Genomic DNA, 13,761 nt, shown 5'->3' on the forward strand with positions numbered 1-13,761 from the left:
TTGATGACTGGAGCTACTACTCACAAGCCTCAAACTTATGCTAGTTCACCCCATTTTGTAACTCTGTTTTTGAAATTCAAAAAAAACCCCCAGTGCAGCCAGATCTTGCTGTGGTGAAAAATACAGCTGGTGATTCTATGATCTTCGTACAGATAACTAGCAAACATTTTAGAAAAAATGTGCATTAAAAATTACACTTTGGATGCATTTCATCTTATCAAATTTAAAGAGGAATAGATTTTTTTAAAGTATTGAGTGCAGTAATGGCTTCACTGAAACACAAAAAGCAGAAGAGGGGGGTAAAAACCTTTTAGAGAAATTGGTAGTAGGGATATCTTTTCATTTGAAACAAAAATTCCCATTTCATTTTCTTTCATTTTGAAGTGAAATGAAATCAAAACAATTGAAATTGTGTGTTTTCATTTAATTTTCAAATGGCAGAAGTCCCCACCAGCATGCCCATTCCAGACTTCCCTGGACTCTCCCAAACCATTTGCCCTATGTACTGGTCTAAGGGGCAGGAGCCATCCTCAGTTGCCCAGCTGAGTCTTTGTTTCAAAATGCTGCCGAGGCTAGCGCCATTTTGTTTTGTATGAAGGCGCATCTGTACTTCCTTATAGTGGTACAGCCGTACATCAAAATGGCACTGGCCTGAGAGCCTGCCGGTGTTGTTTTGAAAGAAACCTGGCAGAGTAGGAGTGACTTAGGGATTGCTCCCGCTTTTTAGAAGTGTGGATGGGGTAAGTGGTTGGGGGTAGTCCAGAGTTGAAGCACTGTGGGAGGCTTTGGTGGTGTCCATGGAGGCAGCAGCAGAGGAGAGAAAGGGAGTGAGTGCGTCTGACAATTTAGTTTTGTTTTTCATTTCTTTTTTTTTTTTTTTTCATCTGTTGCATGTTTCATTTCAAATACACAAAACAAAATGAAACAAAATTTTAAGAAAAGAAAGCAATGAAATGAAGAACAGAATTAAATTTAAAAAAAAACAAAACATAGTGCACACTCCTGGTAGTACTGTATTCTAAACTTTAAGTGAAACATCATTATTACAAATTTAACATATACTCACTTTCTGATTACTATAATATGGGTCCAGGTCCTCCATAGGCTCTGAAACCATTCCTGGAGGAATGTCACCATATATAAATGGCAGTGATTTTCCAGCTTCCAAGTCACTGTTCGGCTTTGGACCATTTTCATCATCCTCTGCTCTGCTGTCTTGTTTGGGCTTAGCTTTTTCTTCTGCAATCCGTTTTTCAATAGCTTGAAGAGATTCTCTAGTAAAATGGCGAAGACTGTCAGGTCCTGGTGGTATATGCAGTGGCTGCTCCATCTTTTCATCCTGCACTGTTCACAAATTAGTCTCTTGCATAAGAAAGTGCTGCAAGAATAAAAAGAAACATAGCAAAACTATTTGATGAATCAAATAGATGAAGGGGAAAGAATGCAAGGAACTTAAAAAGTGCATCTACAACTTTTCACTTAGTTATCAATGAGGTTCCAAATCAAATAATTACAAAATATCAAGAAATCTCAAAATCAAATCCTGGGTTCTTCCTTTGAATTGTCATGTATTTAAGGATGATTTTTCTGAATATCCCTTTCAGTGGTCTACCAAAGCTTTAAATACTTAGATGTCTGGTATGGTAGAGCTGTTGAAGAAACTATTGAAACCAATGAGGATGGTTTGATCAATGTAGTAAAAGATCTTACAACTAAATGGTCACCCCCTCTATCTTTCATGGTGAGGTAGAATGGAAGCAATAAAAATGATTATTGCTCCTGAATTAAACTATACTTTTTCAGTGCTTCCCCTGTTATTTCATGGAGGGCTGTACAAACGTCTGGAATCTCTTATGGTTAAATGTTTATGTAAATATAAAGTTCCTCATATTACCCTGCAGAAATTAAAGCTTCCCATGGATCATGGTAGAGTTAACTTTCTGGATTTCTTCCTAAATGATGAAGCCTTCGTGTTATGCCAAAGTTCTGCATGACTTTTTGAAACCATGGTTACTGCTAAACCTATTGGTTTCATACTTAGAGCAGACCCTCGCCTTTCTAGTCCCATGAAGAAGATACCTCCTTGAAATGTCTCTCTCCTCAGCTTGTAAAGAACACTCTGCGTTTTTAGTGACTATAGAGGCCCTCCGATATCTCTCTAATAAGGTTAATCCAAATTTTCTTTTTTTCCAGGCAGACTCCATCATGCCACAATGCTAAATTCTGAATCTATAAATGACCTATTTCATGCAATCATTGGAATGATAAAAAAATATATGATCTTTAGATCAGGTAATTTCTAATACTCACTTAAAGTCCTTTTCAATGCTGCACCAATAATATGGTATACCTTCTCATCAATACTTCCCTTCGATTCAACGTAGGCATTGTATTTTGGCAAGCAATACTGATTTTTTCAGTCCTATCTGATTCTCCTCACCATTTAATGTGATTTTAACCTCCATCAAGTCTGTCACTGGCTTTTATAAATTCTTAAAACTTAAAGTAAATTCCATGGGTGTGGATATTGAAAAAGTGTGAGAAAATGATATAGGTATGGAACCCCCGCTGAACGACCTCCTGCAGTCGATCTCCTGCCGGCGCCATTTTCCGTACGGAAAACGATTCGCGGCAGGAAATCGCTCCCGGACCCCCGCTGGACCCCCAGGGACTTTTGGCCAGCTTGGGGGGGCCTCCTCACCCCCACAAGACTTGCCAAAAGTCCAGCAGGGGTCCGGAACGACCTCCTGCAGTTGAATCGTGTTGGTCTATGGCCACCGCCATTTTGCAAAATGGCGGCGCAGAATGGCGCCGGCTGAAGACAACACGATTCAATTGCAGGAGACCGTTCCGGACCGCCGCTGGACCCCCAGGTAATTTAAGGCATTTGGGGGGGGGTTCGGGAGGGTGGGGGATTTAATTTAAAGGGTCGGGGGTGGGTTTTAGGGGGTTTTAGTATGCCGGTTTTCCTGCCCTCCCCCTTCCCCCTTCCCCCGATTTAGCTACGGACCGCCGCTGGACCCCCAGGTAATTTAAGGCATTTGGGGGGGGGGGTGGGGGATGGGTTCGGGAGGGTGGGGGATTTAATTTAAAGGGTCGGGGGTGGGTTTTAGGGGGTTTTGTGTGCCAGTTCACGATTTTAACTATTTTCACGATACTCTAAACACCCAAACGGCGACAATACGATTCCCTCCCCCTTCCAGCCGAAATCGATCCTGGCCCTGACAGTTTTTGCGTAGGTGGGAGGGATGGGTGACCACATTTTTGGGTAGGTGGGAGGGCTGGGAGACCACATTTTCATTTTTTCTTCACTTTTTTGGGAGGAGTTATGTTTGATATGTTTTTTTTCACATAAATGAAACAAATTAAACATTTTACAAACCAAAATTAGTGTGGAAAAAACCTCTCAAAAATAAACCAAAAGATGAACATGAATTTTTTATACCTGCATACCCCTAATTTTGGTTTCTTGTGAAATCTTCTTTCAAAGTGAAACTTTTGTCACAATCTAAATGTGTAAATTGTTTCTCATCACTGTGGCTTTCCAGGAAATTTCTGAGGTTTGCTTTATTATGAAAGCTTTTCCCATTTCCTGTAGCTGGACACAGTCTCTTCCCTTTTTGATTTTCTGGTGTTGCATTAGTTCTCTCTTCCTACTAAAAGCCTTTACCTTTACCACATTCAGAATATGTAAAAGGCATCGCCTTGCATCTTTTCTCTTGTGACTGCATTTCTTCCTTCTGACTGAGGGTTTTGGAGAAAATACATCCCAGTATAAGCAAGAAAGAAGAAATAAATGTGCATGTCGAGATTCTTACAAGGATTTGAGATTTATAGAAGAGTTTAAGGTATCCATACTTGAACGTCCAGAAAAAGTTTCAGTTGAAAAGAAGAAGGTAATATTTAAACAAATCTTCATTTAAGAGTGTTGCCTAAAGGATGTCATATATCTTGTTACTTTTGGGACTTTAATATCTAAGAAGAATTTTTTTTTTTCAAAAAAATCATTAAAAAAAATATATTCATGGAGGTGGTTGGAGGTTAAGGATTATACTTGCAATAAGGTGCAGGGTCGCCGATAAGATAATATGAAACTTTCAACCTACCCACAAAAAAATGTTCTTAGATTTGTTTTAAATGTTGGTAAAAAATTTCTTTTGATAGAATTCAATGAGTAGTTTAAAATAAAGAAATTCACACTACAATTTCTTCAAAGAGAAGATAATAACATTTAAATATGCACAGTGATTGAACAGCATTGTTCCAGTTTTGATTAGCTATAGTTATAGATCACTGTGTTGTGGTGGAGTAACTTCTGAGTTAGCCAGCTAAATGCTTTTGATTATGGACCTCTTCATATACATTTCTGGATACAAGATATATTTATGAATATTTTACACTTAACCTAGCACCTAGGTGAAGAATCATATATTAATTCCTAAACATACGTTGACAGGTAAGAACCATTTGTTCCTGATTCTCATTCTGTCATATATCTTACTCATCAGGTCTTACTGTGGTGTTCTCCATTCCTTCTCCTGCCACTAAAGTTTCATTTGTGTCTGTCCCGAGCATGCTTACATTCTGCTTCTTCACTGAATGTGGCAGCATGATAACTATGACATGTCATTAGGCAGAGTATTTCATAATCAGCGGCAGTGCTGATAGGAGGTTTCTCCATTTCCTCCTGCCTATGAAAATTGGGTGGTGGTTGGGGGGGGGGGGGGGGGGTGGAGGGGCAACAGTGGTATGAGCCAGGATTCCAGAAAGTGGGAGGTAGGGAATTTTTTATGTTGGGTATAAAGGAGGGATGGGGACCCAGAGATCATCAGTGTTGATGTAGAAAGGAGGTAGGGATATAATAGGGTTCTTTTGAGCAGGGGCATTGCTAGTTACTTCAAAGATCCATGGCATGGGCCCATAGGTGCTATCCTTCTCCTTTCCCCTCCCTTCTCCCCCCCCCCCCCCTCCCCCTGCAAGGTTTCCAATTTTTCCACACACTAGAACTGGGCAATTGAGGACAGGGGAGAGGAGACACCAGACCCTCCCCTCATTTTCATAAATGTATCACCACTGCTCCTGAACCTGCTATCTCTCTCATCTCTCTGTTCTTTCTAGTCTAGCATCCCCAGGACAATAGCAATGGACAATCTACCAATAGATTAACAGAGCAAACATAGCTATCAGTGATGAGTGATGCATTCATCAATCTATTTGAAACTCTATAAGAATGATGGAGAATAATCTGCATAGATGCTTGCTTTCCATTAATTATGTATGCACATGTGTATTATGGGTGCATTGATCATTTTTCTCAATGTTATGGAAATATTATGAATTCATCAATCATCTGTACCCTTCATTGATCGCTTTTCAAGGTGCCCCCAGAGTTGACTGAGAGACCCAGACACAGCACAGCAAACAGCCAGTTACATTTAGCCTTTGGGTTGTAATATTGTAAAGATATAAAAAATGTGCTGTCTTTCATTTAATGCTGAAAACAAATTGGCTATAAATCCTCTGAAAAAAGTGAATTTCAAATACAATATAGTAAACCTTTCATACCAAAATAGCACTAACTGCCTTATAACAAACCTATCTATGAAAAGGCAACAGTGGAAATATTACACTAGACGTAACAACACTAGCACACCTCCTATCAAGAAAAAAGAACAAGCCAAGCTGCTATAGATCCCTACACAGATACTATACACTAGCAGCATACCTCGTCTTAGTCACACATGCAGAACACAGACAAACCCTTACCAAATATAGACTAAAGAAACCATAAAATATAAATAGAAACTTGAAAATTCAACTTGAAACCATAATAAGCCAGACTATATGCAGTACAGCAATGGAAAAACAGTAACATCATCATTCAACATAAAACATCAAACAATAAACCAAGAAATATAAAACATCATAATAGTAAAACCATACTCCTAGAAAGAAAAAGCATTTCAAAACAGCTGATTAAAAGAATATCCAATAACTTAAAATGTATATAAAAATGTTAAAATTTCCCAAATGCCAATAAAATATTTCAAAACAGCAGACATAACAAATAACATCCATTAATAAAAATGTAATGCTTTATTTCATTGTTTTAGAGACCTATGTATTGTCTTCATTATTCTATATATGTTTTTATTTTGTAAACTAAAATAAATAAGTAAATAAATGAATAGATAAATAAATACATAAATAGAATTGTCATGGATTAGTTGGGGAAGGGGTGCACATACTTTCTTTATCTCTCACATTCAAACACTCTCTAAAACACACACACACTTGCTTACTCACACATGCTCTCTCAAATACATACAAACACATACACATATGCTCCTCACATGCTCTCTCTCTCCCCAAAGCATAGAAGACAACAGCACCCTTCTCCATGGACTTGTGCAGCATGTCTCTCACAAACACACACACACACACACACACACTTATGCTCTCTGTCTCTCTTACACACACACACGTATGCTTTCTCTCTCTCTCTCTCTCTCACACACACACACACACACACACGCGCACACTCATGCTCATGCTCTCAGTCTCACACCACACATATACGTACTCATGCTCGTTTCTTCTCTCACACACATTCTCCTTCTCTCTCTCTCTCTCTTACTTACACACTCACACACATGCCTGCTCCTTCACATGTTCTCTCTCTCTCTCTGGAACATTCAGGCAACAACAGCCTCCTCCTTGGGCCTACATAGCATCTCTCTCTCTCTCACACACACACACACACACAAAATGCTTTCTCTCTCACACAGACACATACACACTCACACACATGCTCTCTCTCTCACTCACACACACACAAACACATATCCTCTCTTGATCTATCCCCAGCATTTGCATGGTGCAGGCAACAGCAACCTTTTGTCTTTAGCCCCGCAGCACTGCTGATACAGCAGACTCCTCTTTAAACCATATGTTGTTGCGTTCGTGCCTATTCTTGCCCTCGACCACCCTCTCTACCTTTGTGGTGACTCCCTTCGGCTAAGATGGACAGATGCAGCCACGGCTTCTCCCTGCCTCTTGATCCCAGTATCCCCGGGCTGGCTTGACGCCATGGATCCGCCATGTTCCTGAGGACGTAAGGGCGCGTGCGCGCTCCAGATTTTTTTCCAGCAAGGGCGCGAACCTCGGGGGCGTCCCCCCATAGTGACGTCATCTGCTTTCAATTTAAAAGGTCATTTGCTAACCTCAAACGAGTTAGCAAGGAACTCCATGGCCCAAGAGTGGGAGATCACGCCGGGACACCCCCCCCCCCCCCACTGGACCACCAGGTAACTTAACATTTTGGGGGGGGTTCGGGAGGGTGGGGGAGGGTAAGGAATTGGTTTTAAAGGGTCGGGGTGGGTTTAGGGGTTGTTTTGGTGTGCCGGTTTTCCCGCCCTCCCCCAAATAATTCCCATGCCCTATTTAACGATACAATACAAATGCCCCTGACGATAAATCGGGGGCATTTGTATTGTATCGTGCACTCTAACGATTTAGAACGATTTTAAAATTATCTGGCGATAATTTTAATCGTTCAAAAACGATTCACATCCCTAATGAGTACTATTAGTTTCACCGCGCATTGGACACGTGTTGTGGAGGTGCTAATCCCCTTATTGTATAAGGGGATTAGGTTGTGCCTACACAACCCGTTAAACAATGTGCTCTATTGTATCAGCCCCTTTCTCTGTCTTATAAGCAATAAGAAAAAAGCTCACAGAGCGGTCAGCTATCCATGTGTCTTTCCAATTCACCTCTATGGTGGTTTCAGATGAAAGGAAGAACAGCTACATAAGATGACAAAATGAAAAATTGAAAAGCAGGAGATTGAAATGTCTGCTTGTAATAGGAAATGGCTTTAGATGTACCCTGTTTGTGATCTTTTATTTAAAAAATAATATTTGCTAGGATTGTGAACCAGATCCAAATTGATAACAAATCTCAATTTTTATTGTAAATCAACAAAACATGATTGAGTTATCTGAAATGCTTATTATCTTACTATAGGGTTGAGGTAGAGAGAATGAAAGGGTTATGGGAGAATGACTGAGGGGGAATGTGATGGAGGGGCTAAGGGGAATTGTGTGACTAGAGATGAGGGTGGGGTGTGACAACAGACTGGGGAGATGAGTTGTGAGTAAAATGGAGGCTAGGGAATCACAGTTTATGTGAAAGAGATGCTGCGGAAGGGTGGATAGGTGTGTGATGTATATAGTGTATGGTCATGTAGAATGGGAATAATAAAAGACCTGGGCCAGAGAAAGGAAAGGAGAATATGGGGTGGGAAGGACAATAGAGAGGGGAGTGACTGGGGGTGGGGAAAGGGAGAGAGGAGGGTTGAATTGTGAGGGGAGAAGGGCTGGAGCTAGAAGAGGGACATTTCATTCTCTTCTCTTTGGATATCTCCCCCCCCCACACACACACACCAAGATCTCAGGACCTCCCTCACCATCCATTCTCCTCCCAGTCCCCATCCCTGATCCTTCTTCCTTCTTTTCCCCTCATCCTCAATCTTCCCTCTTTCTTTTCCATCCCATCCCCAATCCTCCCCTTTCTTTCTACCTCTCCAGCCACAATCTTCCCTCCTTTTCTCCCACCCCATTCCTAATCCTCCTTTTCTTTCTACCTCTCATCCCCTATCCCTCATTCTCATCTCCTTATTTGCGATCCTCCTGCCTTCTCCCCATTCCTATTATCCCTCCCTCACTCTTCCCTTCCCTGAGATCTCCTCTGCTTCACCTCTTCCTCACTGATACCTGAAATTCCCTACCCATTAAATATTAAACTCCCAAAAGAACATAATCAAAGCAAGGTTGGAAAACAATTTTGTTGTCATTATGCAAAACAAATGTAAATTATTTATTATGGAAAATAATGAAAACTTTCAGAAACCTTGCATCAGAATTTTCTAATTGTTGCCATAGTATCTACCTCCTGATCTGTCACAGGAAACTGGGGGCTTTGAGTATAATGCATTTTTTAAAAGATCATGAGGTAAGAACTTTGCACTACTGCAGGATGAAAAAGGTCAAAAGAAAACATTTTTAGACATAATTTTAAATATGCAGAAAGAAAAAAGGAATTTTAATATTTTTTTTCTGTTATTCTGTTGTAAAGATAATGAGCATGATATATATATTAGGTTAGGTTTGGTCGGTTGCGGAGCTATTCTGCCACCAATGCTAGAGATCCCCTCTTCGTAGCTGAAGCATCGCTGCCATGATTCCCCAATGCCAGCGTGGCCCGTATGCTGCCATGCCACTTTTACCTCGACTCCCTCCCAAGCACACGCATGTTCTACTAGACAATTCTAATGGCCCCATGGCTGGAACATTCTTCCGGAATGCTCTAATGATGTCAGTCACCCGGAGGATTTAAGTGACAACCTGACAGTGCTTCTTTGTCTCAGCAATGGGTCTCCTGCTGTCCTATCAGTGTGTGTTGCCCGCGTTCCTGTTCAATTGCCTTTCTTATCCTAGCCTTCTCTGCCTCTTGGTGTTTATTTATTTATTTATTTGTGTATTTATTTATTTATTTGTTGAGTTTTATATACCGTTGTTCGGTGAAGCCATCACAACGGTTTACAAGATTCAAAAGGTAGGATCTTAACATATGCGAATTAAGGGTATAACAGGATATATATTATATTCGAAAATGAGTGGATAAAGGGGATCGGAGTGGGTAAGGATTAAAGGGGATAGGAAGAGGGGTGGATGTGCTACGGGGGGGGGGGGTGAATAGAAAGAGTGGGGAAAGGAGGGTTATAAGGGTGGGGAAATTAGTTAAATGTAAAGTTATTATTTTTTATAGTTCGACATATAGTCTGTCTTGTCTGCCTGCCCTGCCTTGTTGTGTCTGGCCTACCTTGCCTTGCCTCCCCAGCCTGATCTGCTATGTCTTTCCAGTCCACCATGTCTCATCCAGCCTCCTTGTCTCATCAGCCCATCTTTGTGTGCCCTTGCCTTCCCTTGTACTGGCTACCTGGATCTGACCTCTGCCTGTCACTTGCCTCTGACCTTAGCCTGGACACCTACAATTCTTCCTTGATGCCTGCCTCTGACTGTTGCATTTGATGGCTCGTGGGCTGTCCCTATGAGCCACCATGCCCACCTCCGCAGCAGGCATGCTCCAGCCAGGTGCCGCCGTCCTCTGTGCAGCCAGATGCCACAAACTCTTTCTGTGGCAGGAAGCCGTCTACAAAATCATGAAAGGACTTGAACAGGTAAATATGAAATGGTTATTTACTCTTTAGAATAATACAAGGACTTGGGGATACTCCATGAAGTTAGCAAGTAGCACATTTAAAACAAACTGGGGAAAATTATTTTTCACTCGACGCATAATCAAGCTCTGGAATTCATTGCCAGAGGATGTGGTTAAGGCAACTAGTATAGCTAGGATTAAAAAAAGGTTTGGATAAGTTCCTGGAGGAGAAGTCCATAAACTGCTATTAATCAATAGTGAATAGCCACTGCTTATTGCCGGCATTAGTAGCATGGGATCTATTTAATGTTTGGGTATTTGCCAGATACTTGTGACTTGGATTGGCCACTGTTGGATAAAGGATAATAGGCTTGATGGACTCTTGGTCTGACCTAGTATGGCATATTTTATGTTCTTATGATCACCATGAGCAGGATGCCGCCAGCTCCTACATTCCCCGGTGCTCCTTAGGTGTGCGCGCACCCAAAACCAGCCCTCTTAAAGGCACCGTGGTGGGAAAGTGCCTGCAGTTCCTGTTGATGACATTACTGTCTTCACCCTATTTATGGGCAGCTTCCCTGATGCACCCTGCCTTAGCAACAAGTTCAGCTACGTCCTGTAGTGTGTGTTGCTTTCAGTCTTTGTCTGCCCAGCAGGTTCTAGCCTTTGTCTGCCCAGTTTGCTCCTGCCCTGCCTGCCTCAGCCCTACCATCTCTCTTCCTCTCACTCAGATAGATACCTGGTTTTGACCCTTGCCTGGAATCTTGTTACGGCTCAATGCTGCCTGCCTCAAGCCTTGCCTGGACTCTCATTATGCCTGACTGCTGTTTCTATTCTAACCATAGTCTGCCACTGGACCATGACTCTAGCTATCTCCAGAGACCTTAGCCTAAGTCCTGCTGGCTCTAGTACACAAAGGCTAAACTAAAAAGGAATGAGTGCAAGTTTAGGTGAAGCTCTAGACCGGTCTCTGCTTCTCCTGAGTCTGCCTGCTGGTAGTGAGAACCTGCAGGACTATTGCATTTACAGCCACTGCATGGCCTCCCCGCCTCTAGAAGACTCCGGTGAGCCTAGCTCCAAACTATGCTCTTCTACACATCCCTGGTTTCTTGCTTCAGGCAGTCCTATAGCCTCTGCGCCACTAGGGGACCCTCCATGAGCTCACTCCCCTTGCTGCCTAAGCCTCTTTTGCCTGTCTACACCATGCCCAGACTACAATCCTATTTAATCCTGTCTAGCATCTGCCTCAATGCTTCAGCATAGAGTTCTACTCAGCTCCTTGCTCTAGCTTCTTCTGTCTTGCAGCCTTTCCAGGCCATTCCTTGTCTTGCCTCATGGCCTCCGAGCCTTCTAATTCCTGTTTTGCTTTGCCTTGTCCTTTGGTTCCTGGGCCTTCTGATTTTTGACTCTGTCCTGTGGCCTCTCTGCCTTCAGTTTTGTGCAGGTCTAGCTCTGAGGCTTCCCTAAGCCTCTTCCTGACACTTGGCCTCTCTCTGTTTCTTGAGCTCTGACCTAGCTCTGAGTCCTCCCTAGGTCTCTTCCTGACTATAGGACTCTTTCTGTCTCCCTGACCTCTGGCCTAGCTCTGAGGCCTCTTTCTGACTTGCCCTTCAGGGCTTCCCTGTTCCATGTTCTGTGGAGTCCTTGTCCTATTCTGACTTGTCTTGACTTAGTCTGTCTGTGCCCTAGCCTGTGTTCCAGTTCACTCTAACCTCTATGCAGTTCCAGTGTTCCAGTTCACGCTTACTTCCACTCAGCTCCAGTCTGTTCCTGAGTTTCAGTGCACCCTTACCTCCATGCAGCTCCAGTCTGTTCCTGAGTTCCAGTTCACTTATACCTCCACGTAGCTCCCAGTTCTTCTTCAGCCCTACCATCTGTCAGTCCAGCCTGCATTCCATCCCTGAGTTCCAATCCAGCCTGCACTCTGTTCCTGAGTTCCATTTCAGCATGTATCCATTTCTGAGCTCTGGCCTAGTCACAACAGCCTGCCTTTCCTTAGCCTCACTGGGCTATCCAAGCCTAGCCCTAATCTTGTCATGCTATCCTGTGCCACTCCAGAGGTGGTATCCACCATGCTCCTGCAGCAACAGCGCCAAACAAGGGCTCCTCCCTGAGGGTAGGATCAATCTCACCCCTGCCCAAGGGTCCACATATACAACACTAACCTTAGCCTGGACACTGACCATTCTTACTTGCTTCCTGCCACTGACCCTCACCTGCACACTGACTACTTTCATCTGCTGTCTGCCCAGACCCAGCCTGACTTCGGACTGTCCATCTCGCTGTACCCTGAGGGACTCTCACCTAAGTCCTGCTGGCCCATGGAATCTAAGGGCTTAAACTGCAGGAAAAGGGGCTGGTATAGGTGAGCGCCTGCAAAGTCCCATCCCAGGTTTCATCTGCCTGCTGTTGGTGTGGACCTAGGAGTCTCACTCTGAAGGTTGCGCCAACTGCACCACAGAACAGGAGTCTACCTCCTCTTACAGCCAGATAACCTGGACTTATATCTGACTATGGATAGCTGAATAACTTAGGGTCAGGGAATGGGTGGATTGAGGATGAATCAAGTTATCCAGATAAGTTATACGGCTAACTTAAGTATTCAGAGTTAGCCAGATAACTTATCCAGCTAACTCTGATTAGGCCACAGGGCTGTCAAAGTTAGCCGGATAAACTTATCCAGCTAACTTTAACACAGAGAGGTATATTCAGAGGTGCTGCTGCACCACTGAATAATATATCAGTTAAGTTAGCCAGATAAGTGAATCCAGCTAACTTGCTGAGCCACACAGTGGCTGAATATGGATCCCAACCTGTTTTGGAATATTTCTCCTAGGCTCCTTCGCTAAGTACAAATTAATTAGGACACAATAAGAATTCATGCCAAGAATTTATTAACAATGCTCACATCTTCATTGGTATCCTATGAGACTGATTAACTATTTCTGACTCCCATCTAAGATTTATATCACCTAAAATGCAGCTGTTTTAGAAATCATGGCCAACTGAGTTATTTCACAAGGCATGCCTCTGTACAATCAGGACCTTCTCTGTTATATCTTCTGCTCACAGCAAGTCCTGTTTCCTGTTGTGATCTTCCTTCTTGGAGTCCCTGTATACATAGTTTTATATGTGGTCCTCATGGGCAAAGCATAACCTGTCATCATAAGCATTTGGCTCATGAGTGGCTGGCATCTGATCCTGGGCATTTCTATTGGTTAGCAGGTTCATAGAAACTGTTTTGGTTGGCATTTCATGGTCTGGTTTTACAGATACCTGATTGAATGACTTTACGGATATCTGATTGAATGACTGTGTTGTTGTAATACTGTGATTGGGTTCTGCTGACCAGGGGGCAACAAGCTATATCAGAGTTCATTGTCAGGCCTTATTTGGCTAGAATTCTGTATCTTTAGTTAGTTGTCCAGGTGTCTGCCTGTTATGTGCTAAGTTCTGTCTGGTATAGGTCTGGTTTCTGATCACTTCATAACAGTCGTGCACCTTTCTTGTGAGAGCCTGCTTGCCATAGACCTCTAC

At 42.7% G+C, this 13,761-nt stretch overlaps 1 protein-coding gene across 1 annotated transcript in view; it reads right to left on the reverse strand.

Annotated features, from left to right (window-relative positions):
* Positions 1-13,761, reverse strand: part of LOC115093623 (sodium channel protein type 2 subunit alpha-like) — a 655,694-nt gene that overhangs the window by 517,664 nt on the left and 124,269 nt on the right. The window contains exon 2 of the mRNA XM_029605639.1: positions 1,067-1,378. Within this exon, the coding sequence (XP_029461499.1) occupies positions 1,067-1,330 (264 nt within the window). The 5' untranslated portion in view covers positions 1,331-1,378. The remainder of the gene's footprint in view (positions 1-1,066; positions 1,379-13,761) is intronic.

This window comes from Rhinatrema bivittatum, chromosome 6 (genome assembly GCF_901001135.1).
Source record: "Rhinatrema bivittatum chromosome 6, aRhiBiv1.1, whole genome shotgun sequence".
In the NCBI taxonomy this organism is placed as follows: Eukaryota; Metazoa; Chordata; class Amphibia; order Gymnophiona; family Rhinatrematidae; genus Rhinatrema; species Rhinatrema bivittatum.